The sequence below is a fragment of the Pseudopodoces humilis genome, chromosome 12, assembly GCF_049639895.1.
Source record: "Pseudopodoces humilis isolate 2021_Gansu_Grassland_sample_001 chromosome 12, ASM4963989v1, whole genome shotgun sequence".
In the NCBI taxonomy this organism is placed as follows: domain Eukaryota; kingdom Metazoa; phylum Chordata; class Aves; order Passeriformes; family Paridae; genus Pseudopodoces; species Pseudopodoces humilis.
The window spans coordinates 8,653,822-8,680,919 of record NC_142211.1 but is presented as its reverse complement, the minus strand read 5'-3'; the positions used below and the strand labels follow the sequence as shown (position 1 = coordinate 8,680,919).

Sequence of the window (27,098 nt, the reverse complement as noted above, 5' to 3'; positions counted from 1 at the left end):
GTGGTTTCTTCCTTCTTACTAAATATCAGTTAATGGAAACCCAGCACACATGCATAAAGGATTATATACCAGTTCACAATGATATGTGATCGCTTTACCCATGTGTGATGAACCCAGAGCTTGATTCCTTCTACCTTGAGTGCATTATAGGTGTTATAGACAAGAGTTTGTAATTATTTAAAAAATTGCTGGCAAGGGTATGAGCAAAAATCAGAATTAATATTAAGCAACAAAGTATGACAAGTTCATCAGCAAGATTCACTCTATTACTTACAGGACAGCTAAGGCACAAGAAGTAAAAACAAGCAATAACAAAACCAAACAAAATCCAGGCAATCAAACCAGAAATGAACTGAGAACTATCTAGGGGACTGTGTGTGGATGGGGGGGAGGGGGGTATCAAAAGACCATTCAGACAAGGATAAAAAGGAACATGGCCTAAAAGCTTAACAACACTCAAATTTAGCAGTACTTTAACTTATACCTTAAGCCTAACAATTTAACATAGGAAAAACACTTAAGTTATAACTTAATTTATAGCTTAACCGTAACAATCTAACAGAGGAATAAGGCTTAACAGCAATTAACCTAACTTATAACTTCAAAGTTATACTTAGCAACTCAGCAGAACAACACTTAGCAACACTTAGCTTATAAGTTATGTTTAACAACTTAGCAAAAGAACAACTGTCCTAGTTTAGGGCAAATTCGGGAGAAAAACTCCAAATGGGGGTTTCCCTAGGGAAAAAAAATTCAAATGATCCCTCCCCCCCCAACTGGTCCGGGAAAGGAAAAAAAAAATTCCTTGGAGAGAAGTGGAAAAAGCTGTTTATTTAACAGAAATTGAATAATATTAAATAATAAAACCTCTTGCTGTTCGATGGGATGGTAAATCTAGGAAGAAAAGTCCTTTTCATGTGGTGTAGCTCGGCTCGCTCAGGTTCTTATCAGTCTCTCCGGCGCTGGAAAAGTGCCGAGGCCCAGGCCCCGGTGGGCCACAGGCGTGAGCTCCCGGGGTTTGGCTGGGTGGTTTTCAGTCTAGAGCAGGTTTGCACAGATCGAGGAAAAAAAGAAAAAAAAAGGTCCAGGGAACTCTTCTGCCTCAGCTAGCTAAAACTAACTAAAAGCTAGAGAGAAGCTCTGTCCTGCAGTGTGTCCGTTCTGCAGACACCACAGTCCAAGAGTGGGGTGTGTGGGAGTGATGTTTTTCTTCAACACAAATTGCGCGCTTCTTCTTACCCCCCCCCCCCCCACCCGCCTTCGCTCTCAGAGCCAGTCTTAAAGGTGCAGAATTTAATATATAACATAAACCAGACGATTGGGGATACCAGTATCATAAAGTCACCCCAGGACAACAACATTTAGCAGCATTTAAGTAAGTTTATAGCTTAACCTTACTGACAGGCCTAACTTACTTGGATATCTGAGGTACTTAAGCATCTAAGAAAGCAGTATTTCTCAGATTTGCTATGGCATAGGTTCAGGGGCATGCACCCAGACAGAAAGTCAGTGCAAGGAGGGTACCTGTGAAAAATTCCCCTCAGAGGTCAGTGAAATACTCACTTTGGATCCTTTTGCATCTCCCGATGGGTGAAGGATCTGGCCTCTAAAAGTGAAGATACTGCCCCAGGATACATTGTGTTTTGTTGATCTTCCAAGTATAGCAAACCTGAGGATTTGCTGGCTCTGAGAGGTGTCCCACTCAGAGGGAGATTGCTGGTCAGAGCCTGCTGCCTTCCAGGAGAGCTCAAAGGGTCTCCTTTTGGACCGCTGTTTCTAGGGTTGTAAGACAGTGGTCTTTAGTCATAACAATGTTTTATCCTGGCCATAGTTTGAGTTGGCACTTTCTTGGAAAGTGTGAGAACAGGAATGTGTCTCGGTTTAAAGACAAATTTAGGAGAAAAACACTCTGGAAATGAGTGTTTCCTCTAAAGAAAAGGATTTCAACAATCCCTTTCCACCAATTAAAAAAAATAAATATTAGTGGATGAAAGTGAAAATACCAACTGTTTATTGACAAACACAGTGCCCACACAGCACGGGAAAAAAAGATGAATAAATGCTAGATACTGCATTGTCAAAACTTACCCCCCACACACACACCCCCCCACACACCAGAACAAAAACCCCCAAAATTCCAGAGAAAGAAAAAAACCCACAATGTCTGGCCACATGGTAGGGAGAAAAAAAATGGTGCCGGCTCCAGTCTCAGGGAAGGAAAAAAATCCAAAGGGTTCACACAGCAGCTCCAGCAAAACAGATGAGAACCTGGTGAATCTCTGGTGTGTTTCCCCTCTTCACAGCAGATGAAGCTGGTGGATTTGGTGTCCTTTCTCTTGTTGGTTTGGCTGTTCCAAGGTCTGGGGCCTGGCTGGAGCAGCTCCTTGCTGTCCCACCAGTCCCCAGCTGATTCATCTCCTGTCAGTTGTTCTCTCTGATCTCGGACCAAAACCAAACTGAACAGTTCAAGGGAAAAAAAACAAAACAAAGGATTGCTGTCACAGTCTCCAAGGCCAGGGAAAGGGAAAAAACCTCCTTGTCTAAGCTAACAAACACCAAGCTAAGGAAAAAAAAAATAAAAAGAGGAATGAGTCCACATGGAATGACAGATACTTGAGAGTGAGGCTTTGAAAAAGCCTACCTAAGAGCCCAAGGCTTCCCCCTCCCCTGGACCCACCTTAAAGCTACAGCAACCATTTCTGGTCATAGAGCAGACCACCCCAAGACATTCCACCCCTTATTCCATATTGTCTGCTTAATGCCAAACTTAATACACTTCAACTCTAAACACACACATCTATACATATATCCATATAACTATATACGAATAGTGACAGTGACATTCAGCGGTACATAGGCATTCCATCATTACAAGCTCTTCTCATCCAAATTCAAATCCCCCTGAGGTACACAACATGCTTCCCCGTTCCTCTGCATTACCCACTGTTGTGGTTTTAAAGCACTACCAAAAAAAAAAAAATCACTAAAAAAACTCACTTATTTCATGCTGTGAGATATGGATTAGGAGAAGGGCAAAACAGGCTTAAAACTTAAAAGGAATAAAGAAAGTTTATTAATAAAACTACAAGAATAAAAAATCAGAATAAAACTACCAGAAACCCTTCTTCCCCACCACTCAAACATTCCCTTGTCTAACTGACAACACAGAGACAAAACTTGGTGGTTAAAACAGTACCAACTATATAATAGTCTTTTCATCAGTCTTTGTAGAGAAAAAGAAGTTTCTTTTTGTTATTCCATGGAGAGTTCTCCACAAGAAAACAGTTCTCTCATGGATTTTCAGTCCCTTGATGTCAGCTGCCCGGAAAACTCTGTTATCAGGCCCCTCCTCCCATTTCACACCACTCTGAGGTGTGTTCATGGGCCATGAACTCAAGGGGGGTCATTTTAAGGATGAGTTATTCCAAGACAAAGGTTCTCTTCATCTGTCTCTTTGATCATCTCTGGGAACAGAGGTTTTCTCTTTTTCTCTTGGGGGCCATGAGTCTTCATCAACTCTCACTTCTCTTTCTCTTTTCCAGCATCTCATGGGATCACAACTACTTCACCATCTGTTACCTTTCAAAGCCGGAAACCAAGAGAGAGCTAGAAGCTCCCGGGCTTAGGTTTAAAGGGTGGTGTTCACAGGTTGATCTCACTTTTCAATGGTCAAAACTACTGACAATTCTCATAAATGGCCAGCTATTGGCCAGGAGAAAAAAGAGAAAAAAAAACCTCCCATCAGCCTCCAGCAGCCTTAACTTCCGTGGGTGTTTTCTATTTTTTCTTAAATGCAAATCCATCACAACCACCAAGTGCAAACAGGTCCTTGAGCAAAGAAAACCCCACAAATGGGTTTGCCTTTACTTGAGGCAGAATTAATCCAAACATTCTTCTCTAACAAATCTCTGACATGTATCACCGGAACCTTGTCTCGATTTGCTATATGCAGGGGCTCAGATGGGGCAGGGCCTGCTCAGTTAGTGGAGCCTCAGGTGTTAACCAACCACATGGCCTTTGCTAAATGTATCTCCCAGTTTCTGAAAGTCTCCCTGCCCAGTGCCTTCAAGGTAGTTTTTAGCAGTCCTTTGCACCACTCAACTTTCCTGGCAGCTGGTGCATGGTAAAGGATATAATACGCCCACTCAATGCCATGTTCCCTAGCCCAGGTGTTTATAAGGCTGTTCTTGAAATGAGTCCCATTGTCTGACTCAATTCTCTTATGGGTACCATGCCTCCAAAGGACTTGCTTTGCATGGCCCAGGATGGTGTCCCAGGCAGAAGCATGAGGCACAGGGTACATCTCCAGCCATCCCATGGTGGCTTCTACAACTGTGAGCATGTAACGTTTGCCTTGGCAGGTTTGAGGCAGTGTGATGTAGTCAATCTGCCCAGCCTCCCCATACCTATATTTGGACCACCTTCCCTGATACTCCAGCGGTTTCACCTGCTTGGGCTGCTTGATCACAGCGCACATCTCACAATCATGGATAACCTGGGAGATACTGTCCATGGTCAAATCCACCCCTCGGTCTCAGGCGCATTTATAGGTGGTATCTCTGCCCTGATGGCCTGAGGCATCATGGGCTCATCGAGCTAGGAACATCTCTCCCTTGTGTTGCCAATCCAAATCTATCCGTGACACCTCTATTTTTTCAGCCTGATCTACCTGTTCATTGTTGTGGTGCTTGTCATTAGCCGGACTCTTGGGGACATAGGCATCCGCATGATGGACCTTCACAGGTAGCCTATCTACCCAGGCAGTGATGTCTTTCCACTCTTCAAGCAGCCCAGATTGGATTTTCCCCTACACTGCCAATTGGCCTTTTTCCACCTTTCCAGCCACCCCCACAGAGCATTTGCTACCACCCATGAGTCAGTGTAGAGGTAGAGCTTTGGCCACTTCTCTCTTTCAGCAATGTCCAGGGCCAACTGGACTGCTTTGAGTTCAGCAAGTTGACTCAATCCACCTTCTCCTTCAGTAGCTTCTGCAACCTGTCGTGTGGGGCTCCATACAGCTGCTTTCCACTTTTGGTTCATCCCTACAATGCAACAGGAACCGTCAGTGAAAAGAGCACAGCATGTTTCTTCTTGTAGCAGTTGGTTGTACGGTGGTGCTTCCTCAGTGTGTGTCACCTGTTTCTGCTCCTCTTCATCAGTCAGACCAAAATTTTCACCATCAGGCCAATTTGTAATCATTTCCAAAATCCCAGGGCAGTTCGGGTTTCCAATACGGGCACACTGTGTGATGAGGGCAATCCATTTACTCCATGTGGCCTCAGTGGCATCAGAGCCTAAGAGCCCCAAGGCTCCCCCCTCCCCCAGACCCACCTTAAAGCTATAGCAAACATTTCAGGGCATAGAGCAGATGGTCATGGAATAGGAAATCACCCCAAGACAAAATGTTATGCCATTCAGGCAAGAGGAATACTTTCTAAGGCTGGTCATAAGGAAAAGAGGAGCTTGTTGGCAATTCCTGGGAGCAGACAGTATTTCTGATAAGCTCAGAAAGAGCTGAACCCAGGTGCTGTTTTCAAGGCCAAAGTCTAACAAGTATTTCTCAGATCACACTACAGCCTGGAAAGGAGTAGGAGGTGGGGAGAATGCACCACCACAATAAGTTACTAAGAGGACTTGATATGGTCCCTTCCATTTCTCCTGGATTGGTCAAAAATTCCAGGTTCTGACACACACCATATCTCCTGGTTGGAAAGGATGTACATGCGAGTCTAGTCCCAATGATCTGTTGATAACAATGTGCCTTTTAAGGCTTAAAAGAGTCAGTCCCAGTGGTATTAAATATGAATTTCAGCAAAACTTTTGAGACTTCCCTTGCCTTGTTGGTGCAAGATTGGAAAGATTCTGGCCATCCAGAAAAAGTGTTTGGATTCTCCCACTCAAAAGCAAACAATTTCTAACTACCTGGGTCAAGAGGTATTATAGAAAAAGGCATCCTTAAAACTGAGCACTGTGAACTCCCTTTTCTGTGTATTCCCCTTTCAGTGATGTCAAGAGTGTGTACAGATTAGCTGCTACTGGATGAATATCAAGTACTATTTCATTAATGGCCCTTAAATCTTGTACCAAATAAATATTCCCCATTTTGCTTTTTTGCTTTTTAACTTGTAATATTGATGTATTATATTCTGATTCACACTCCTTCCATAACTCATATTCTAAAATTTTTTCTATAATCTTCTCCAACTTTTTCCTTGCCTCACAATTGGATATTGTTTTTGTGTTACCAGTTTGGCTTCAGATTTGAGAGTAATCCTCACCAGTTTGGCCACATTTGATCATCCAGGCATCTCAGTTGCCCATGCCAGTGGGGTTACAGCATTCTCTTAACTCCTCTGGGATTTCTTCCACCTCATTTAATTCCTGTAGCATAAAAATCTTTGCCTCAGTGGCTTTTGATTTGAGTATTTGAATTTGTATTTCCCCATCCTGGAAAGTTATTTGAGCATTCAATTTTCCCAATAAATCTCTCCCCAACAAGGGGATTGAACATTCAGGCTTATACAAGAATTGGTGTGTCCCCCACCATTTTCTTAATTTAAATAGCAATAGTTGTATAAAAGGCCTGTTCTTTTTCCTCTGTGTCACACCCATAACACTTACCAAGCTAAATTTTCCTCTGCATGTATTTGGTACCGAATGAGCTGCTCTTGTATCAATTAAAAAAATTTACATTTTTATTCCCCAGCAATAATGTAACTAGAAGCTCAGGTGACGATGATTCCCTCGATCCCCTTCAGGGAAATTCTTCATCTTTGCTTAAGGTCATGAGCTTGATGGTTTGAAGAGACAGGTTTTGGTTTCCTGTCTGATATCCCCATACCTTTTCCAATGTCCCCCTTCTTTACAAATTGCCAAAGTGTACTTCAGCCACCAATTATTACAATACAAAATGTCAAAGTATACTTCAGCTACCAGCTATTACAATACTCAACCAATTGTTTCTGAGTGAGGGGTCCTGTGTTTGGTATGGTTTATTATTCCATATAATTTTGGGGGGTTTTGTTCTGTTTTTTGTTTCCAGGGTGGCTACTGACCCCTTCCCCTCCCTGCCCATCCTCCCTGGCTCTAGGAGTATCACGATGAGTGGGAGCCAGGCCGGGGTTTTGGGAGAGAGATGGGGGCAGGGCAAGGGGCAGCACCTTCCTTCCAGCTTGCTGCTTCTGAGATTTCCTGCTACATCTCCTTTTGCTATCCAGAGGGGGCACCAGTATTGGCTTCCACTGTGATTTTGTAAAGGAAGCTGCTTTCACATCCCTTCTGCTACCACACCCACCATTGTCCACGTGTGAGAGATGGCTGAACTTGCACCACGGTCCCCCCCTGCAGCCATGGGAGAATCATTGTACCCCCCTGTCAAGCTGCGGAGCCAACAACGCCCCTGCCAGCTGTGACCAGAACTACACCAGAAGGGAAGGTGCTTGGCAGCCAAGAGAAGGCTGTTAATGGGTTTCTGGTTCTGTTTGTTGTTGCTGCCATTGTTGTTTGTTTGCCTTCTTATACATATTAGTAAAGAACTCTTATTTCTTTTGTCATATCTTTTCCTGAAAGCCCCTTCATTTCAAAATAAAAATAATTCAGAGTGAAGGGGGTCATATTTTGCCTTCCAAGAGAGGCTCCTGCCTTCCTTGGCAGACACCTGTCTTTCAAACTAAGACAGGGCCTCCCACAATTTTTCCCCAATGTTTTAATATGTATCCCAGGGGGGAATTTTTCCAAAATGCCCCTTCTTCACTCGATGATCCATTCCCCATTTAAACCATGTGGTATTCCAAACCAATTGCTATTCTATCAGCTCCTAGAATGGACCTTCCCTGTTCCCACCTTAGGTACCTTTAAACTTAACCCTGTGAAGCTTTTGCTGCACCTTATGTGCAGGTAAACACCTTTAAAGTAAAGAATGCCTTTATCTTACCAGGGGTCTTGCTCTGGTTTCCTTTGGTTCAGGGGCTGCATGTTCTCCCCAAGAATCCCTCAGTGTTGGCTGGAGGTCCTGCAATCCCTTGGATCAGTTGAATGTCAGGACTAGGTCCTATAACTAGAGGTTATAACTATACTAGGTTGTCAAAACTTACCAAAAATCAGTAAAAAAAAAAACCTCCTTAACACAAATGTAGCATTAAGAAGCAGGCACTCTTTATTCGGCTGGATGTATGTTGGGGAGGATGAAACAGGGAAACCTTTTGAATATGATTGTTTAGCAAAAGATTCTGAAAATATGAAGCCTAGAATCTAAGTAGAAATGAAAACTTGCTTTGAGTCATAAGATGCTGAGTACTAGTTACTATATGACCAAAGAACAATAGCCTAGCCAGCTAAAGGAGAATCCCTGATGATGAAGCAATGTCCATCTGCAGATAGAGAATCCAAAGGTCAAGCAGCAAGGGAAGAATTTGTAAAGCTTTTAGAGGTTGAAATGTAACACTATATGGTAATGTAGTAGTTCCTATAGGCTATATGTAAACTCTTTAGTGGGTGTATCTCATAGTGATTGGTTACTGGGAATTAGAATATTCACTATAGAAAGACATATATTGTATTGTAACAGGAACTTTGCGCTCTTACTCTTACTCTTCCCACCCTCTTGTTTTCTCCCCACGCTCATTTTCTCCCCTCTCTCTCTCCCCTCTCTCTTACTCTCCCCACTCTCTTAACTCCCTTGTGTTCCCTCTTACTCTACTCTTGTTCTCCCTGCTCTCCCTCATGCTCTCTTGATTCCTCCCTCTCCCTCTTTAACCTCTCTTCTCCTGCTTTCCCCGCTCCACTCTGTCTCCCTCCCTGACCACGAGTGCGCCGCGGCTGGCAGTGGATACGGGTCTCTCCCTCTCTTTACCCTTATAATAAATTGCTTATACCTGAACAGCTTGACCCTGGAGAAGTTTCTCACCGTTAGCGAGTGTTTTGTACAACAATAGATGCAGAAGGGGATATTTCCTCTGAAAATTGTGCATGCTGAGTACAGAAAAAAATCATGCTTATATACTATATTTTACATACACATTCATTGATTTTCCTGGAATAAACACACATATGATAACCATTTCCCTAAAATCATTAACATATGTTCCCTCCCCTTTATGCATGCATTCTTCTGTCCTGGGGGTCTCTTTGGTGGTCCCTGGTGGTTGGTGACCCCAAAATCATACCTAACCACCTGGTAAACTAGTAAAAGTTGGCACAACTGGGCTGGTTGCTTTCCAGTTTTTCTTCTTACAGAATAAACATTGTGCAGTTCCATAGGCCAGTGGGTTTTGAAGAATAAGCATTGTATTAACCCACCAGGTGCAAACAACTTTTCACCTGGCAACTTTAGCTTTCTCAGTAGTTGTTGATACTGATTGTGTGCTTTTAGAATTCCCTTCTCTAAGGACACACATTGAAGTTCCCAGTTCTCCTGCCTTTACAAAAAACATTAGAGAAAAATTTTATTGAAATATCAAAGCCTATGCCCAATATGTGCCTGTGTGTAATGCACACACCTACACTCACACAGTGCATGTTACTGTTTTATCCAGTGGGGGCAGGAAGGGAGAAAAGGATGTAAACATGAAGAAATAGAGAAATTAGTAGGACATATAGAGTAGGTGCTGCTTATCTCTGTAGCAGAAAGAATGGCAATGAAGCTTCTTCCAGCTTCTGAACTGATAAAAGCCTGGAAGTAGACAAATGGACAAGACTGGAGGAGATGCTTATTTTTTGTTTGTAACTCTTTCTTCCTAGCTGTGTGTGGTGTTTTGTTTGGTGGCTTGTTTTGGGGGTTTGTGGGGTTTTTTTCTTTCCCTTCAGTAAAAGAGTGGTTATTTGTCATATTCCTAATCAAGACATGGCTTAGTAGCATTTTGTCCAAACTTTAAATACTGACATGAGCACAATATCTTAGTGTAATAGTCAGCTATATTAATTTGACAGCTCATTTTGCAGTGGTCGGGGGAGAGAATCACTGTAATAATACAGCTTAAACTTTTCCTGACTCTTGGCTTTTTTCTTTTTTCTTTTTTTAGGTGAAACATGGAATCCATTGAAGTTGCATTACCAATTGCGAAATGTCCGTGAACGGTTAGCAAAAAATCTAGTGGAAAAAGGTGTACTGACTACAGAAAAACAAAACTTCCTTCTTTTTGACATGACTACACACCCTCTCACCAACAACAACATCAAACAGCGCCTCATTAAGAAGGTTCAAGAAGCAGTTCTTGACAAATGGGTGAACAACCCTCACCGCATGGAGAAGCGCTTGCTGGCACTTGTTTATTTAGCCCATGCCTCAGATGTTTTGGAGAACGCTTTTGCCCCCCTTCTGGATGAGCAGTATGATTTAGCCACAAAGAGAGTGCGGCAGCTTCTGGATTTAGACCCTGAGGTTGAATGTATGAAAGCCAACATGAATGAGGTTCTATGGGCTGTTGTAGCAGCTTTCACAAAATAACTGCATTCAGACCGAAGTGTTCTCTCTTCCTTCATGTAAACTAGTTGTTTCTCTTTTATTGACTATTCATGTTTTCTGTAATTTGTACCTTCTCACATGATGAATCAATTCTTGTTTAATAGAAATTATGTGGTGAATTCCCTCCTTCTCTATCTGTTTACAGGATTCTGCTGGTACAAAACACTTTCCCATTTAAAAACAACAGAAAAAGTTTTTACTGCCATATTGACATTCTAATTCCTATTCAGTTTTGATTTATCTGAAATACTTTGTTTAGTCTATTTTTCATCTTACTGTTATTGAAGTGGTTTAATATGGAAAATACCTCAAGAAGGAAATGTGCATGCAGCTGGATCACTAGTCTCAGCTGACACAGATGTGTGCATGCATCAATGCTTCTGCAGTACAACTCCTAACAGATCGAAGAAGGGCCTTTTTAAATCACCAAAGCTTCATGTTGAAGTATCTTTCAAGATATTTTATATACAGATGTTGTTTCAATTATATCTAACAAAATTAACAGCAAAAATGCCATTAAGCAGCTTTTTCAATAGTTTCTGTAAAATACCCCATAAATTTTACTTTTCATGAAAGTCTCTTGCATACTTATGTTTACATTAAAATGATATGAGTCATAAGGCTAGAGTTGAAAGATACAGTTTTTTCATAAACCCATTTTGGGATGGGATGCATTCCATTATATTGTATATATAGTTCAAATTGTAAATTAACAACTGCCTCATCTTAGTATTTTGCAAGTTTTACACCTGGTGTCCCGAATTTGCCATCAGCCATTTGATGGAAAAAAAAGGCCTCCTATAAAGAGCATGTATATGAAAGCTGTTTGTTTCCAGTGTCTACAGAGTTTGCCATCCAGGTATTCTAAGTCTATGCATTGTCTTTGAGAATTACTGTATAGAAAGAGACCGCTTTCTATCATCATATCATCATTTGTACATTTTTTTTCTTCTTTTCCCCTATTGCATGGAAGAGGCTTGTGACTAGTACAATTCTTGACTGCAGTTTTTATGTTTGTACACAATTTAATATGTCTCAAACCTCTCAATCTATTTTACACTTCAAAAACAAAAAATTCTAGTAGGTGTTGCATTTAAATGGTTAGCAAGTAATGACTGCAGTTCAGATTATTAAAATTTCTGTAATGGGATGCTGTGCTATATTTAAATTTTTTATATAAAATTATGCTGATTCACACACTACTGTAAAAAATATATATATAAGACTGTCTTTTAAAAAATGTATTGCCTTTTTGCCACTGCTTGTTATCTCCCATTTGTTTCACAGTGCAAATATTCATTGAACAAATTAAGCATCAATCTATGTATTTTTTTTCTCATAACAATGAAGATTTATGGTGGGGCTTACAGGTGTCTAGAAACTTTTTTTGGTTAGTATTCAGAGTAAGAATACTAAATAGTATATAACTTTAGAGTAGAAATTTAAGAGATCCCTTAGTCTGTATACTAGCTTTTTACTTACAGCAAATAAACTATGATCGTAAAAGTGCCTGAAACAGAGCAAGCATGTAATTTTTTTGCTGTTGTTGCTAATTAGAAAGGTTTTATTGCTTAACTGAAAGCTTTAGTTAATACTCTTCTTAGAAAGAAAGAGTTTATATTAAGTAGATCAAACTGACCTAATCAGCAGTGTCATTCAGATCTGCAGGATTCATGGCTGGGTCAGACTCAGTTAACTTGTGAGTGTTCAGTTATGTCTGCCATAGGTAGGCCTCTTTTATCTTGAGCAAAACTCTACAGCCTCATCTGTGACTGGACTTCCAATTTTGCACTTAATTTTAAATAATTTAAATGGTCAAGTAGTTGACTTGAAAATGCAACTTAAATTCATCATATCTATAGAACCTTTTTTAAAATAATGATTTAAAAAATATAGTCCTTAAGATTTAGTGGCACACTGTTCTTTCATTTCTTGAATTATGTTTCTTTATAAAAATTAAAGTATAATGTAAGGTATTTCAAACTTTGGTTTACAAATAAAAAGATAAACTGTTCTCCTAGGTGTAAGATGCTGTGTTTAAAACTTTGATGAGTTTGGGCATGACCTTTGGACATTTTATTTCAAATATTTTCAAAATGTGATTGTTTTAAGTGGAGGAAAAAGAATGTTGCTGTGTTACTCTTATATGTGAAAACTTACAGAATACTTTCTGTACTTGATAGTATATGTTAACTCTTTGCTTTCATTGTCTCTCTCTCCTGTGATCTATTTTCTCATTTTCTGTTGCTGTTTAAGAGGAGAGAAAATTAATTAGGCAGAAAAATCAGAAAAAAAATAGTGGAGTATTTGGGAGCAAGTTGAGTGCACAAAACTTTTAAAACACCTTTGAAAATCTAAGCTGCTTGAAACATTGTGAAAAACGACGTTCACTGTTCTGGTAAATTTTAAAAGGTTTAATAAAAAAAAAGACAATAGAAGACAAAGACAATAAAGCAAAGGGTTAAAACGGCAGGGTGCTTGGCACTCTGCCAATAGCACACCTGGTGTTTTGGAAACACTCTTTATATACCATTTTGATTGCATCAATTTGATGCATATTCATAGACTTTATGCATATTCAAACTTTTCCATTAACTAGTTTACATCTTCCAGGAACTATTTTGCATGGCCACTCCTTGGATCTGCCTTTTTAGAGCATGCACATTTCTTGGCTTGCAGTTTTAGTTCCCTTCTTATCATCTTTTAATTTGGGCTTTGGCTCTTTCTTTCCAGAGGTGGTGACTGTTGATAGCAGCCAGGTCCTAATCATTTGTTCACTGGAGGTTATCCTAACCGGCAGACAGTTCAAACATACTATATTGACTATTACAGCAAAGCTATTTTAACATTATACATATAACATTCATCTTAATACTTGTGAAAAGCCAATATTATAATATGTATTTATAACAATTATTCAGACTAAAAGTATCTTTCATAGTCCCTTTTCTGTCCTCTCTTCATTCTGTCATGTTCCTGCTGGGTTCATGTTGCATTAACACCCTACCTCACTGGAAAAAACTCTCACCATTTACTTGTGTGCCTCAGGGGAAAGCCTGGGACCTCGAGCATTCCCCCTCTGAGGGGGTCTCTCCTGCTTCAGGAGCCAAGTTGCCCCTGCCCAGCCCCACCGCTTCTTTGCCCCAGCTCTGGGGTTTTCACTACATTGTAACCCCACACTCCCTGCCTGCCAGGACACACTGCAACATACTAGTAAAGAACTGTTATTCCCTTTCCCAAATCTTTGCCTGAAAGCCCTTAATTTTAACATAATAATTTGGAGGAAAGGGGGTCATATTCTCCCTTCCAAGGAAAGTTCTCACCTTCCATAGCAGACACCGGTCTTTCAAACCAAGACACGCAGTAACAGCCTTTTCTTGGCTGTCAAGCACCTTCCCCTTTGGTGTAGTTATGGTCACAGCTGGCAGGGGCGCTGATGGCTCCCGGCTGGGCAGGTGCAATGATTCCCCATGGCTGCAGAGGGCACTGTGGCACGAGCTCAGACGCCTCTTCGTGTGGGTAATGGTAGGCACACCGGCGGGAGGGATAAAAAGGGCTTCCTTTACAATCTCACAGGGGTAGCCAATCCCAGTGCCTCTCCAGATGGCGAAACGGGCTGTAGTGGGAACCTCAAAGCAGCAGCTGGAATGGCAGAAGCAGGCACACCCAGGGTAGCAAACGAAATGTAGCAGAAACTCTGCATCTATAGCAGGAGCCACAGGGTGACCCACCAGGCAGGAGGTGCTGGGTTACAGTGTAGTAAAAAAACCCCAGTGGGACTGGGCAGCAGCAGCAGCAGCCAGGCTCCTGAACACTGCTGGGGGAGGCTCCCTTGGAGGGGGGAGGGGGCTCAGGGTGCCAGGATTTTCACTGAGGCACCCGAGTAGATGGAGAGGGTCCTTTCCAGTGAGGTATGGTGTTAATAAGCTCCCACTGTAATGGCCGCTCGTACGAGCAGAGCCTCACTCACGCTAGAAGACAGTAGTTGATGAGGTTCCACAGTGGTGGTGAATTATTCCCACAGCAACCACAACCTGTCTCCCCTTCAATCCTGAGAGCGAGAGAGAGAGAGAAAAAAAGAGAAAGAGAGAGAGAAGCTGAGCCCAGCCGCTCACCCCCCAGCCAAAGTCTCGCGGCATCTCTGCCCTTCCCAAGAGAAACCTCTCAGAGAATGCAGCCAGCTCCACCCCTTCCTCCTCCCCTCAGCCATGTCTTTTCCTCTTTTAAGTATTGGTCGTTTTTGTCTTTTAGCTACAAATGGGACAAAATTCCCTGAGAGAACGAAAATAAGAAAGATAGAAGCCAAGTTCAGCCCCTCACTCCCCAGCCAAAATCTCCCGGTATCTCTGCCCTTCCCAAGAGAAAGCCCCCCAGCTAAGATAGTGCCTCCAGCTGCACTCCTACCCCTCCCCTTTGGCTGCATCTTTTGTCTCTCTTAAGTACCAGTCATTATTGTCTCTTAGCAACAAATGGGACAAAATTCCCGGAAAGAAAGAAAGGAAAAAAAATAAAAAGAAAGGAAAAATCCTAACCTCCAACAGCCACAACACTTAGAGGTTCCAAGCTAAGTTTTGCTCCACGTATTACGTACCGAGTAAGTTGCTTCTGTATCTATTAAAATATTTACCTTTTCATTCCCTGTCAATAATGTAACCAGGGGCTCAGGTGAGGATGACTCCCCCTCTCCCCTTCAGGGGAATTCTTCATCTTCACTTAGGGTCATGAGCTTAATGGTTTGAAGAGCCAGATTTTAGTTTCCTGTCTGATTTCCCCTGATTTGGGGACACTCCCTTTTCCTTGTGAAAAACACGGTTCACCCTTGTGAAAAACGAAGTTCACTCCTGTAAAATTTTAAAAAGGTTTAATAAAGACAATAAGAGACATAAAGTAAAGCAAAGAGTTACGGCCGGGTGCCTTGGTGCGCTGCCAAGAGCACACCTGGTATCTCAGGGATACCCCTTTTATCCCATCCTTGCTGTGAGGGGTTAATGCATATTCAAGCATGTCCCCTCCCTGGTTTCGCCTTCTTGGATCATGCTCTTCACAATTTTATTTTCTGCTGGTCAGCATATATTTTTGCTGGTCATCATTATTCTAGCTGGTCAGCATTATTTTGGAGTTTTTGGTTTCCCTTTTTTTTTGCAGATGGTCACTTGTTGATAAGAGTCCGGGCCCCTCATCCTTCCTCTGAGAGCAGACGGGCTTCATATCTTTCCCCCCTGCCCACATCCTGGCCGGCTTTTTGATAACAGTTTGCTCTCCATTTCCTGCTGCTGATAATAGCCTGTTTTCCACAGCTTGATCCTCCCATTGTCTTGCCTTGTCCGGATGAAACATATCCTTACCATTCAGAATTCCTATCTAAGCCTATAACTTGCTAAGAGAGAAAAGAATATAGTGAAAGCATATAATATATATTTATCAGAATAATTGTGAAAAGCCAATATTTACAACATGAATTCGCAACAATATATTTATCAGAATAACTGTGAAAAGCCAATATTTACAACATGAATTCACAACAACTCCTTTTATTTTTTTTATAAATCATTTGGCTTGAGCAATAATTCTTGCTTCCTAGCTTCTAGCACTCGTTCATTTTTCTCACAAATCAATTTAGCTTCTTCTAGCGGATCTTTCACATTATTTTGTTTTCTTAATATCATGATTTTTTGTGCCGTTCCAGATGTAGCCAATTTTGGGTCTGTAGGCATTGCTACTATTTGCATGCCCTGCACCACTTTGGTGATTAGTTGGATGAAACAGGGGGTTAGACAAGGAAGGAATATTAAACCAGCTGTAGCGCATAGGAGGAAGAAACCTAGCTTCTTCCACCATTCTCTCCCCAACAGGTTATTCCACCAATTAGTGGTCATCATTGACTCCCATTTTTGGACTGGCACATGGGCTATTTTTCTGATGTTCTTGGCGATATCTAGAACAGCATTTCCATTGTCATCAATTTGCAAACAACAATCTGATTTATTAAATTTCCTGCAAACACCCCCCTCTTCAGCCAATAGATAGTCCAAAGCCAGTCTATTCTGATATATTGCAGCTCTGGCTTGGCGTTGCTGACTGACTATTAATTCCATAGCCCCAGCTGTTTCATTGGTTATGATTTCTACTACAGCTTGGAGTCTTATAATGCGATTTAGCATGTAAATTGGGGTTCGATATCCCCAACTTCCATCTTGTGCCCAAGTAGCTGGCCCATATGTTTCTAGTATGCGTTCAGGGGGCCATTCCTCATCTCCCCATTTTTGAGGTCCTCCAAACAATTCCCTTTTATTTCTTTTTAGGTCCTCATAAACCGGCACTCCCAATTGATCTCCATCTGGTCCTGGCAAAAGGAAGAATCCTGGTTGAATGATTCCCAGAGTACAACTCCCTTTCCATTGTGAAGGGAGCTTTGGGTATGCCCTTTTCCCACATATCCAAAATAAGCCATCTGGTGCCTTCCAATAGTCATTTTTCTGTTGATTTATATTTTCCCAAAATTTAGATATTTCTGGGATTCCAGAGTAAGGATTTTTCCCTTTACCATTACATCTGAAGAGTCTGGTTCGATTATCATACACACAATTCTTTTCTTTTACTTTTCCTTGAGTCCAATACAGAGTTGGTTCCTCTGGGATCCACCATGTAGAAGTTCCATTGCTAACCTTATACCTTTTACAGGGAGTTTTCCCTATTTCTTTAATAAATTCCTTACCAGTTCGCCATAAACATTCTTCCCCTATCACTGTTGAACTTAGAATCCATCCTTCTGGTCGAGTCCCCCCTCTTATATTGGTCCGGTTCCACTTAAGGAGTTCCACCGGGCCTATGCTACTACCTTTCCATGGCCATTCCTCCGTCATCAAGGCTCCTCCACAGACCCAGCAGTTCATTATGTTAAGTTCTTTACTTATCCTCTCCCCTAAATCCACAAGCAGGTTTTTCCCTAGTCTTGAGATATCTATTTCCCCTTCTAATTGCTGTTTGAGCCTTGCATACAGGTCCTGACGTGAGGTTAAGTTAGGTTTAGGTTTCTGTGTTGGTTTTATCTTTTTTCTTATCACTTGCTCTTTTATCAAATCTTGGGTCTTTCCCTTGACCGCCCCCGTGAAGCAAATCCATTTTTCCCCTTTTGGGCAAGTGCTTCCCAATCTAGTACCACTGACTCCTAAGTTTTCTGTGATCCAATATTTTTCCCCTTTATGTATACAGGTACTTAACTTGGATGGGTTATAGCAGTGACTATTGATATTGGTGTGGGTAATAAGAAAGAAACCCCGGCGTCTTTCCATGTAAAGTTTTCGATAGCATTTGTAACATGGCTTTGCTGGTGTCCCAAAAGGGAAAAGGATAAGTGACAGAAGAAGGAATAATAGGGGTCCAGTATGACTTACACCCCCACCAATCCTGCCTATGAGGTTGCAGCTCACAGCAGGTGTTTTATATTCTTCTTGGTGGTGAGTTGTAGTGGTCAGTCTGGTCTTGCCCCCTATTTCCTTGTCACTTCTTCTTTTGTAATTTCCAAGCAAATTTCTTTTGACACCTTTTAACAGCAGTTTCCCACCGTTCTTCAGGTATTTCCCACTCAACAGGCACCAGTAATTCCCATCCACAGAGCAGAGTTATTATTTCAGTTGCCTGCAATTCTGTTTGGATAGAGGATCGATTATGTGCTCGACACTCCCTACAACAAGAACGCCGATTGTGTGAGCTGCAATACCAATTTTTCCCACAAATTAAACACTTATATTTAACCCAGCTAGCATGTCCCGTATTGGGATGATTTATACAAGGTATATGGTGTGGCACTGATGGAAGTTGTGATTCTCCCCCTTCTTTATACAGATCACAGGCCAAAGCAAAAATATGAGGATTTCCTGACCGAAACAGCCCCGATCCTCCTGTTTGGAGTGGGACTATTCCTCCCCAAGGTGGATATCAAAGGTGTCTCAGAACTTGTCCAGGTAGGACTTGAAACCACTGATACAGGCTTGGTCTCACTTCCCAATTAGGCGTGATTCTTTGCTCATCCCTTGGATCCTGTGGATTGTCCCAGTTCATTACCACCCAGCCCCCGCTTTAGAGTCAATTTGGTATCACCCGGTTCAGAAGTTATAATCCACTCCTCAGGTCTTTTCACAGGTCCCTTGATTCTACTGGCGTGGATCCAACCTCGCTCCCTGGTCCGGATTGCAGCCTCCGTTGTCAGCAGTACCTGAAAAGGACCTTCCCATTGAGGAGTTAAAGATTGTTCCTTCCATGTCTTTACCAGTACCCATTCTCCTGGATGAATATTATGAATTTTGAACTCCAAAGGGGTGGTTTGAGGGATCATTCCTTTTAGCCTTAGGTTTTCAAGTGTTTTAGCAATTGTGGTGACATATTTTCTGACACTTATTTCCCCTACTTCATAAGTGGCAGTTTCATGTCGGGTGGTAAGGAAGGGTAGTCCAAACATCATTTCATAGGGTGACACTCCCAGGTCTGACCTGGGTTGTGTTCGAACCCTTAATAGAGCCAGAGGTAAACATTTTACCCAGGACATCTGGGTTTCAATCATTAATTTTGTTAAGGTCTTCTTTAAAGTTTGATTCATTCTTTCCACCCGGCCTGAACTTTGTGGGTGCCAGGGGGTATGCAATTCCCATTTTATTCCCAAGGTTTGGGTTATTTGCTGTAAGACTTTAGATGTAAAATGTGTTCCTCTATCTGAGTCTATTTTATTAATCATTCCATACCTGGGAATAATCTGTTCCAAAAGAGTTTTACACACCACATTAGCTGTGGCCCTGACAGCGGGAATAGCTTCCACCCAGTGAGTCAAGTGGTCTACTATTACCAATAGGAACTTCCATTTTTGGACTTGGGGAAGTTCAGTGAAATCCACTTGAATACTTTGAAATGGCCGTAAGGCTAATTCACGGCCACCTAATGGTGTTTTTCTCATTATTTTTCTATTTACCTTTTGGCAAGTTATGCAGTTTTCAGTTATTTGTTTTGCTACCCCAAAAATTCCAGTGCATCCAAAATCCCTTAGAAAGTGATCACACAAAGCCTGAGTACCCCAATGAGTTTTCTGATGCATATTTTCTAATATTTTTCTGGTGAGTGGCTTATTAAGTAACTGTCTCCCATCAGGGAGTTTCCACTTTCCAGACTGATCCTGTTCTTCCCCTATCGTAAGCAATTCTTTCTCTTCTTTCTCACTAAATTTAGGGATTTCCAATTCTTCCCTGTCTGGGGTTAAAATTAACATTACTCATTTGTCCCCATTTTCTGCCGCCTCTTTAGCCTCCTGATCCGCCAAGTTATTCCCTTTTATTTCAGGTGTCATTCCCTTTTGGTGTCCTTTGATATGTACTACAGCTATCTCCTCAGGCAGTTTTAACACTTCTAAAACTTCTAAAATAAGTCCCTCATGTACTAGTCCCTTCCCTTTTGAGTTTAGTAACCCCCTTTCTTCCCAAATTTTCCCAAAGGTATGAATTACTCCAAAGGCATACTTTGAGTCAGTATAGATGGTCCCCTTTTTATGTGCTAAATGCTCCAGTGCTCTTTTTAGAGCATATAATTCACAAGATTGAGCAGACCAGTTTGAAGGTAGACTTCCTTTTTCGATGGTCTGCATATTTTCCCCATCAACTACAGCATATCCCGACATTCTTTTTCCTTGCAAGCATCTGGATGAACCATCAACATATATTTTTTTTTCCCTCCAAAAGGGCTTGTTCTGCTAAATCTTCCCGAACTTTAGTTTGGCATTGTATGATTTCCAGACAATTATGTGCCAAATCATCTTTTGGTTCCCCATACAGAAATTGGGCCGGATTGAGACTCCTGCTTGTTTCTATTGTCAAATCATTATTGTCAATTAAGATTGCTTCATATTTTAACATCCTGGAGTCTGTTAACCATTTTTCAGCTTTTTGATTTAGCACATTTCGGACAGCATGGGGTGTGCATACAATAAATTTACTTCCAAAGGTGAGCTTATGGCTTTCCTCCACCAAAATAGCAGTAGCTGCTATTGCCTGAATACATACTGGCCAGCCATGGCTCACCGGATCCAATAATTTGGATAAAAAGGCTATTGGTTTCTTCACCCCCCCCCCCCCATTCTTGAACTAAAACCCCGTGAGCTACTCCATTTTCCACATTAACATATAAATGAAAAGGTTTTTCTAAGGAGGGTAGGCTTAGGGCTGGTACTGAGGCTAGTTTCAAATTCAATTGTTCTAATTTATCATCATCATCTTTAGTCCATCTTATATTGTCCCCTCCTGTCAGTTTCTCATACAAAAATTTTACTGCTTGTGTGTATCCTTCAATCCACAATCTACAATATCCCAACAGTCCTAGCAGTTTCCTAACCTCTTTCTTTGAAGAGGGAGGAGGAAGGGATAGGATCCCTGCAATTCTTCCAGGATTTAATTTCCTGCTACCTTTGCTTATCAGGTGACCAAGATATTTTACCTCTGATTCCACAAACTGTAACTTTCCTTTTGATACTCTGAGTCCCTTTTCCCCAAGAAAATTCAGAAGTTTTATAGTAGCTTCTCTAACTTCAGCTTCTATTTCTCCTGATATTAGGAGATCATCCACATATTGGATGATTTGTATTCCTACAGGAGTGGGGAAAGTTTGTAGTATCTCTTCTAAGGCTTGCCCGAATAGATTTGGGGACTCTGTGAATCCTTGTGGTAATTTTGTCCATCTTAATTGTTGCTTTCTCCCGGTATTTGGATCTTCCCATTCAAAGGCAAAAATATCTCGGCTTTCTTCTGCCAGTGGGCAGGCCCAGAAAGCATCTTTAAGATCCACCACACTGAACCACTGATGTTGAGGTGGGACTTTACTTAAAAGAGTATAAGGATTAGGAACCACAGGGTAACGGGCTCGTGTTCTTTTATTTACCTCCCTTAGATCCTGCACTAATCTGTAATTTCCATCAGGTTTCTTTACTGGGAGTATAGGGGTGTTATGAGGAGATTTACAAGGTTCCAATGTCCCATCCTTTATCAATTCTTCTATTACTGGCTTTAAGCCTTCTCTCCCCTCCAAAGAAATAGGATACTGACGTACATGTATGGGACGTTCTTCCCTTTCAATAGTGACCCTTATGGGGTCAATATTCAATCCACCCCTATTTCCTTTTCCAGCCCAAACTTCTTTGTTAATTTTCTCTTCATCTTCTTGGCCAAGTTTTAACACTTTGGCTGTCATTTTCCCTTCTTCTGGGATAACCCCAATTCCTAATTGTATCTGTAAATCCCTTCCCAATAAGTTGCTGCCAGCCCCAGGAACTAGGAAAACATCTCCTATTCGTATTTTTGTTTCTCATTCTATGACCACATTTTTAATGACAGGAACTTTAAACCCTTCCCCTTTTGCCCCTGTTACTTTTACAGTATCATTACTTATATCACATCCCTTTGGAATATTAACAACACAAGTCCTTTCTGCCCCAGTATCAACTATAAATTCTAATGTCTCCTCTTGGGGGCCCACTTTTAAAGTTATCAAAGGCTCCAGATGGTATTTGTCCCCCAAAAAATAGAGCCCGTGACTCCCCTATTCTTCCTCTGGGGGTGTCTCTTGAAATATCTTTAGATCCCTCCTTAAGTGAGGGCATTCTCGTTTAAAATGCCCTTCCTTTTTGCAATAAAAACAGGTATTCCTGGGTTGTCCCGGGAATTTTGATTGTGCTGGATTTTTATTTCTTCCCTTTTCCCCACTTCTAGCCCCTGAGTGTTTAGGAGGAATTCCTGAGGGTTTTTGATTCAGAATTTTCTGGAAAGTGTTTTCCCTCATAGTGGCTATCATGATTTTTGCTTCCACTTTAGCTTTTTCTTCATCTCTCCGTACATAAACCCTTTGAGCTTCTCTTAATAAGTCATTTAAGGGTTTGTCATGCCAGTCTTCCAATTTTTCTAGTTTTTTCCTAATATCTGGCCATGCCCAGGTGACAAAATTGACCCTTAGCAGGGCTTGTCCTGCTAGGGTCTCAGGGTCTATTCCAGAGTATTGTTTCATACTTTTTCGGAGCCTTTCCAGCCATTCAGTTGGGGTTTCCTCTTTTCCCTGTTGTCCCTCAAAGGCTTTTCTAACATTTTGCCCTCGGGGTGCTCCCTCCTTTATCCCTTTGATTATCAAATTACGATAATCATTCATACTTCCCCTCCCAACTTCATCATTCTGGTTCCAATCAGGAGGTGCAGTTGGCAATTTCTGCTCTCCCGGTGGGCCTTGTTGGTTTTCTCTTTCCCATATTTTTATCCCAGCAGTTCTAATCATATCTCTTTCCTCTTGGGAAAATATTATTTTCATTATTGATTGCATTTCTTCCCAAGTGAAAATATTGGGCCCTAGGAATTGATCCAATTGTTCAGCTGTACCTATAGGGTCTTCTAATAGCCCTTTAATCTCCTTTTTGAAATTCCTAACTTCTGTAGAAGTCAAAGGAGCATTCACAAATCCCATTCCCCCCTGGACTCCTCCCATAGGTACTTCTCGTAATGGGAATAAATTGATTTCTTGGTTCCACTCTCCCTGTCTATCTGTTTTTACACCCCCCTTCCCTTGTTTTGTATTAGTGTTGGTAACATAGAGATTATCAGGCTGCTTTTGAGCTTTAATTGCTCCCCTTGTGTTCTGATATGGTGCCCCTTCATTAAGAAGAGATGTTATCTGGGCGGCAGGTGCTGAACCCTCCAAAGGAAAAGACGCAGAAACAGAGTCCAGCAGGGAAGCTGGGATCCCTAGTGCAGAAGGAGTGAGGGCGGGGCCTAGCAGTGAAGCTAGGGCCGCCTGTGCAGAGCTGCTGGGGTCCGGCATTGAAGCCGGGGCTGCCAGGGCAGGGATGCTGAAGCCCGGCAATGAAGCCGGGGCCGCCAGGGCGGGTGGAGCAGAAGCCAGAGTCGGGACACCCAGCGCTCTCCCCGGTTCGAATGGGGGGACAGGAGTTCCCGGGACAGGTGGAATTCCCAGCATCAGCGGGGGTGGGAGGATTCCCAGCACCATTGGAGGCGGAGGAATTCCCGGAGTCTGGAGAACCCCTGCGGCTGGCTGGAGCGGGGGGGGGGGGGGGGGGGGGCTCTTTGTGTCAGCGGGGGAGGTAAGACATCCAGGGGGTCCCATTTTTTTTTATTTTCTATTTGCTCAACCTCTGGAGTTTTAGATACTTTAAAAACTCTGGCTCCCAGAGGTTCTGTGTTTCCTAACCAGCAAGAGGCATATTCTCTTTCTTCTGGATTAAATGGCTCTTTTGAATTCACAAATATATTTAGAGCCTGGCAGATCCAAGCCTCAGAGGACCCGTATTTTGGCCAGTAAACATGATCAGGACTAATTTCCTTTTTTACCCACTCCTTCATGCAAAATTGGATCATTTTTACTTTGTCTTTCCCCTTTGTATCGGGATCTGTATCCCAATTTGCTAGCTTGATCCCGAGGGGACTATCTTGAGGTATATCCTCTGGTATTAATTCTTTTTTCTCTTAAGGCCAGCTTACTGGTTCTCTGTCCCATTTTTCCAAGTGTTCTCTGTTTCAACCTACTCCTTTAAGCATCACTATTTAGAACACCAATTGTACTATTTTAGAATACCAATTCCACTCCTTTAAAACACCAGTTCACTTCTTTAAAATACCTATTTTAACTCCCTTAAAAAAACACGAGTTCACTTCTTTAAAGCACTAATCACCCTTCACAGCACCACCAACAAAACCCAACAAACCCCAAATCCCTCTCTCAATGTTCTTGTTACAGTCCACCTTCCCCCCCTCAAGATACAGTTATACACAATCTCTCATTCACACATGCATTCTCATTTCTTTAATAGGCTTTCCACACTCACTTTCACACACACCAAGACAATACAATAATAAGGTACCTTCATCGTTGCTGGCCAACCCCCCAGATTTTCTTGGGTACTGTATCCCACACTTCCCGTGGTTTGCACCTTCAACCTGGCAATATTCCCGGGGATTTATTATTTTTTTTCCCCCTTTTTTGTCCCGTCTCCCAGTACATTGAACTTAGGAGAACTCCCGACTCCTTCCTTTCCAGGGGTCCAACCCCTCACTGAGACCCCAGTCCCAGTAACCCCAGGGGGATTCTTTCACTCCTTTTTCTTTCACTTCGTCCAATTCCCGGCCTATTTTCTCGCGAAAGATAGGAACCGCGGTAGTATGGACTCCGCTCTCGCTCTGCAGGTCTGGGGTAACCAGCTTGCGTCTCATTCGCACACATTCATCCCCCCTTTTCCACCCCACTTGATCAGTACTTACCAATTCCTGTTCAGGTCCTGAAAGATTATGGGGTTTTGAAGGAGCGCTTTATTACTTTTATTTTTTTATTTTTCTTTGCTTTACTTGTCTCTCTCTTGTCCTCTGGGTGTTGCCCTGCTACCACCGATGACACCAGAAGAGCCAAAGCGGATTACCAAAGCTGGCAGGGAGGCGCCTTCCCCCGCCTGGAATCTCCTGGTTTCCCTGGGGCGAGGTGCTTAATCCGAGACGAGCCCCCAATTTCTGTGAAAAACGAAGTTCACTCCTGTAAAATTTTAAAAAGGTTTAATAAAGACAATAAGAGACATAAAGTAAAGCAAAGAGTTATGGCCGGGTGCCTTGGCGCGCTGCCAAGAGCACACCTGGTATCTCAGGAATACCCTTTTTATCCCATCCTTGCTGTGAGAGGTTAATGCATATTCAAGCATGTCCCCTCCCTGGTTCCGCCTTCTTGGATCATGCTCTTCACAATTTTATTTTCTGCTGGTCAGCATATATTTTTGCTGGTCATCATTATTCTAGCTGGTCAGCATTATTTTGGAGTTTTTGGTTTCCTTTTTTTTTCTGCAGATGGTCACTTGTTGATAAGAGTCCGGGCCCCTCATCCTTCCTCTGAGAGCAGACGGGCTTCATATCTTTCCCCCCCGCCAACGTCCTGGTACCGGCTTTTTGATAACAGTTTGCTCTCCATTTCCTGCTGCTGATAATAGCCTGTTTTCCACAGCTTGATCCTCCCATTGTCTTGCCTTGTCCGGATGAAACATATCCTTACCATTCAGAATTCCTATCTAAGCCTATAACTTGCTAAGAGAGAAAAGAATATAGTGAAAGCATATAATATATATTTATCAGAATAATTGTGAAAAGCCAATATTTACAACATGAATTCACAACACCCTCCTGTTAAATTTTACAAGGTTTAATAAAGACAATAAGAGACAGAAAATAAAGCAGAGTAACGGCCCGGTGCCTTGGTGCTCTGCCAAGAGCACACCTGATGTCTTGGGAACACTCCTTTTATACAATTTTCCTGTATGGATTTCATGCATATTCAAACTTCCAAGAACTATTTTACATGCCCACTCCTTGGGTTCGCCTTTTTAGAGCATGCGCATTTTGGTTTTTGTTGGGGAGGATGAAACAGGGAAACCTTTTGAATATGATTGTTTAGCAAAAGATTCTGAAAATATGAAGCCTAGAATCTAAGTAGAAATGAAAACTTGCTTTGAGTCATAAGATGCTGAGTACTAGTTACTATATGACCAAAGAACAATAGCCTAGCCAGCTAAAGGAGAATCCCTGATGATGAAGCAATGTCCATCTGCAGATAGAGAATCCAAAGGTCAAGCAGCAAGGGAAGAATTTGTAAAGCTTTTAGAGGTTGAAATGTAACACTATATGGTAATGTAGTAGTTCCTATAGGCTATATGTAAACTCTTTAGTGGGTGTATCTCATAGTGATTGGTTACTGGGAATTAGAATATTCACTATAGAAAGACATATATTGTATTGTAACAGGAACTTTGCGCTCTTACTCTTACTCTTCCCACCCTCTTGTTTTCTCCCCACGCTCATTTTCTCCCCTCTCTCTCTCCCCTCTCTCTTACTCTCCCCACTCTCTTAACTCCCTTGTGTTCCCTCTTACTCTACTCTTGTTCTCCCCTCTCTCCTAAGCCTCCCTTGTTCTCCCTGCTCTCCCTCATGCTCTCTTGATTCCTCCCTCTCCCTCTTTAACCTCTCTTCTCCTGCTCTCTCCCCTCCACTGTCTCTACTCCTCGACCATGCGTTCACTGAGGCTGGTGGCAGACACAGGTCTCTCCCTCTCTTTACCCATATAATAAACTGCTTATACCTGAACAGCTTGACCCTGGAGAAGTATCTCACCGCAAGTGAGTGTTTTGTGAAAGAAACTGGCCAGGAGACAGACTCCTGTTTGATGCCTTTATTAGGATTCAGCTCTTGGGGTGGGGGCCCGAGGAGTTGCTTGCACCACGGCTGTTCCCATAATGGCAACTCCAAGGAGGAGGCACAATTCAGCTTTGCAGCACACTCTGCAGAGCTGGGGCTTCTGTCCTCGTGGAAGTAACCAGGAGGCCTGTTGTTCTGGCTCACTGTCTAGGGTGGTCAGTTCTTTCCAGTCCTCTTTAGGTCATGGTGATGCAGGAAGATGGTTTCTAAGCAGGCTTAGGTGATGCAGGAAGATGATCTTTGCATGCCTTAGTTTGCATATTATTCGGTTGCACAGCTCCCATGGGAGTTGCTTTGTTCCGTGGCATAGCTCCCATGGGAGTTGCTTTGTTCTGTGGCTTAGCTCCTTAAGGGGTTGCTTTGTTACATGGCATAGCTCT

The 27,098-nt window shown here is 42.2% G+C and overlaps 1 protein-coding gene across 1 annotated transcript in view; it reads left to right on the top strand.

The window, feature by feature from the left end:
• The window catches only part of SKIC2 (SKI2 subunit of superkiller complex), a 50,090-nt gene extending 39,646 nt beyond the window's left edge, over positions 1-10,444 (top strand). Inside the window, exon 19 of the mRNA XM_088061445.1 lies at positions 10,020-10,444. Within this exon, the coding sequence (XP_087917571.1) occupies positions 10,020-10,444 (425 nt within the window). The remainder of the gene's footprint in view (positions 1-10,019) is intronic.
• Positions 10,445-27,098: the final 16,654 nt, after the last annotated feature.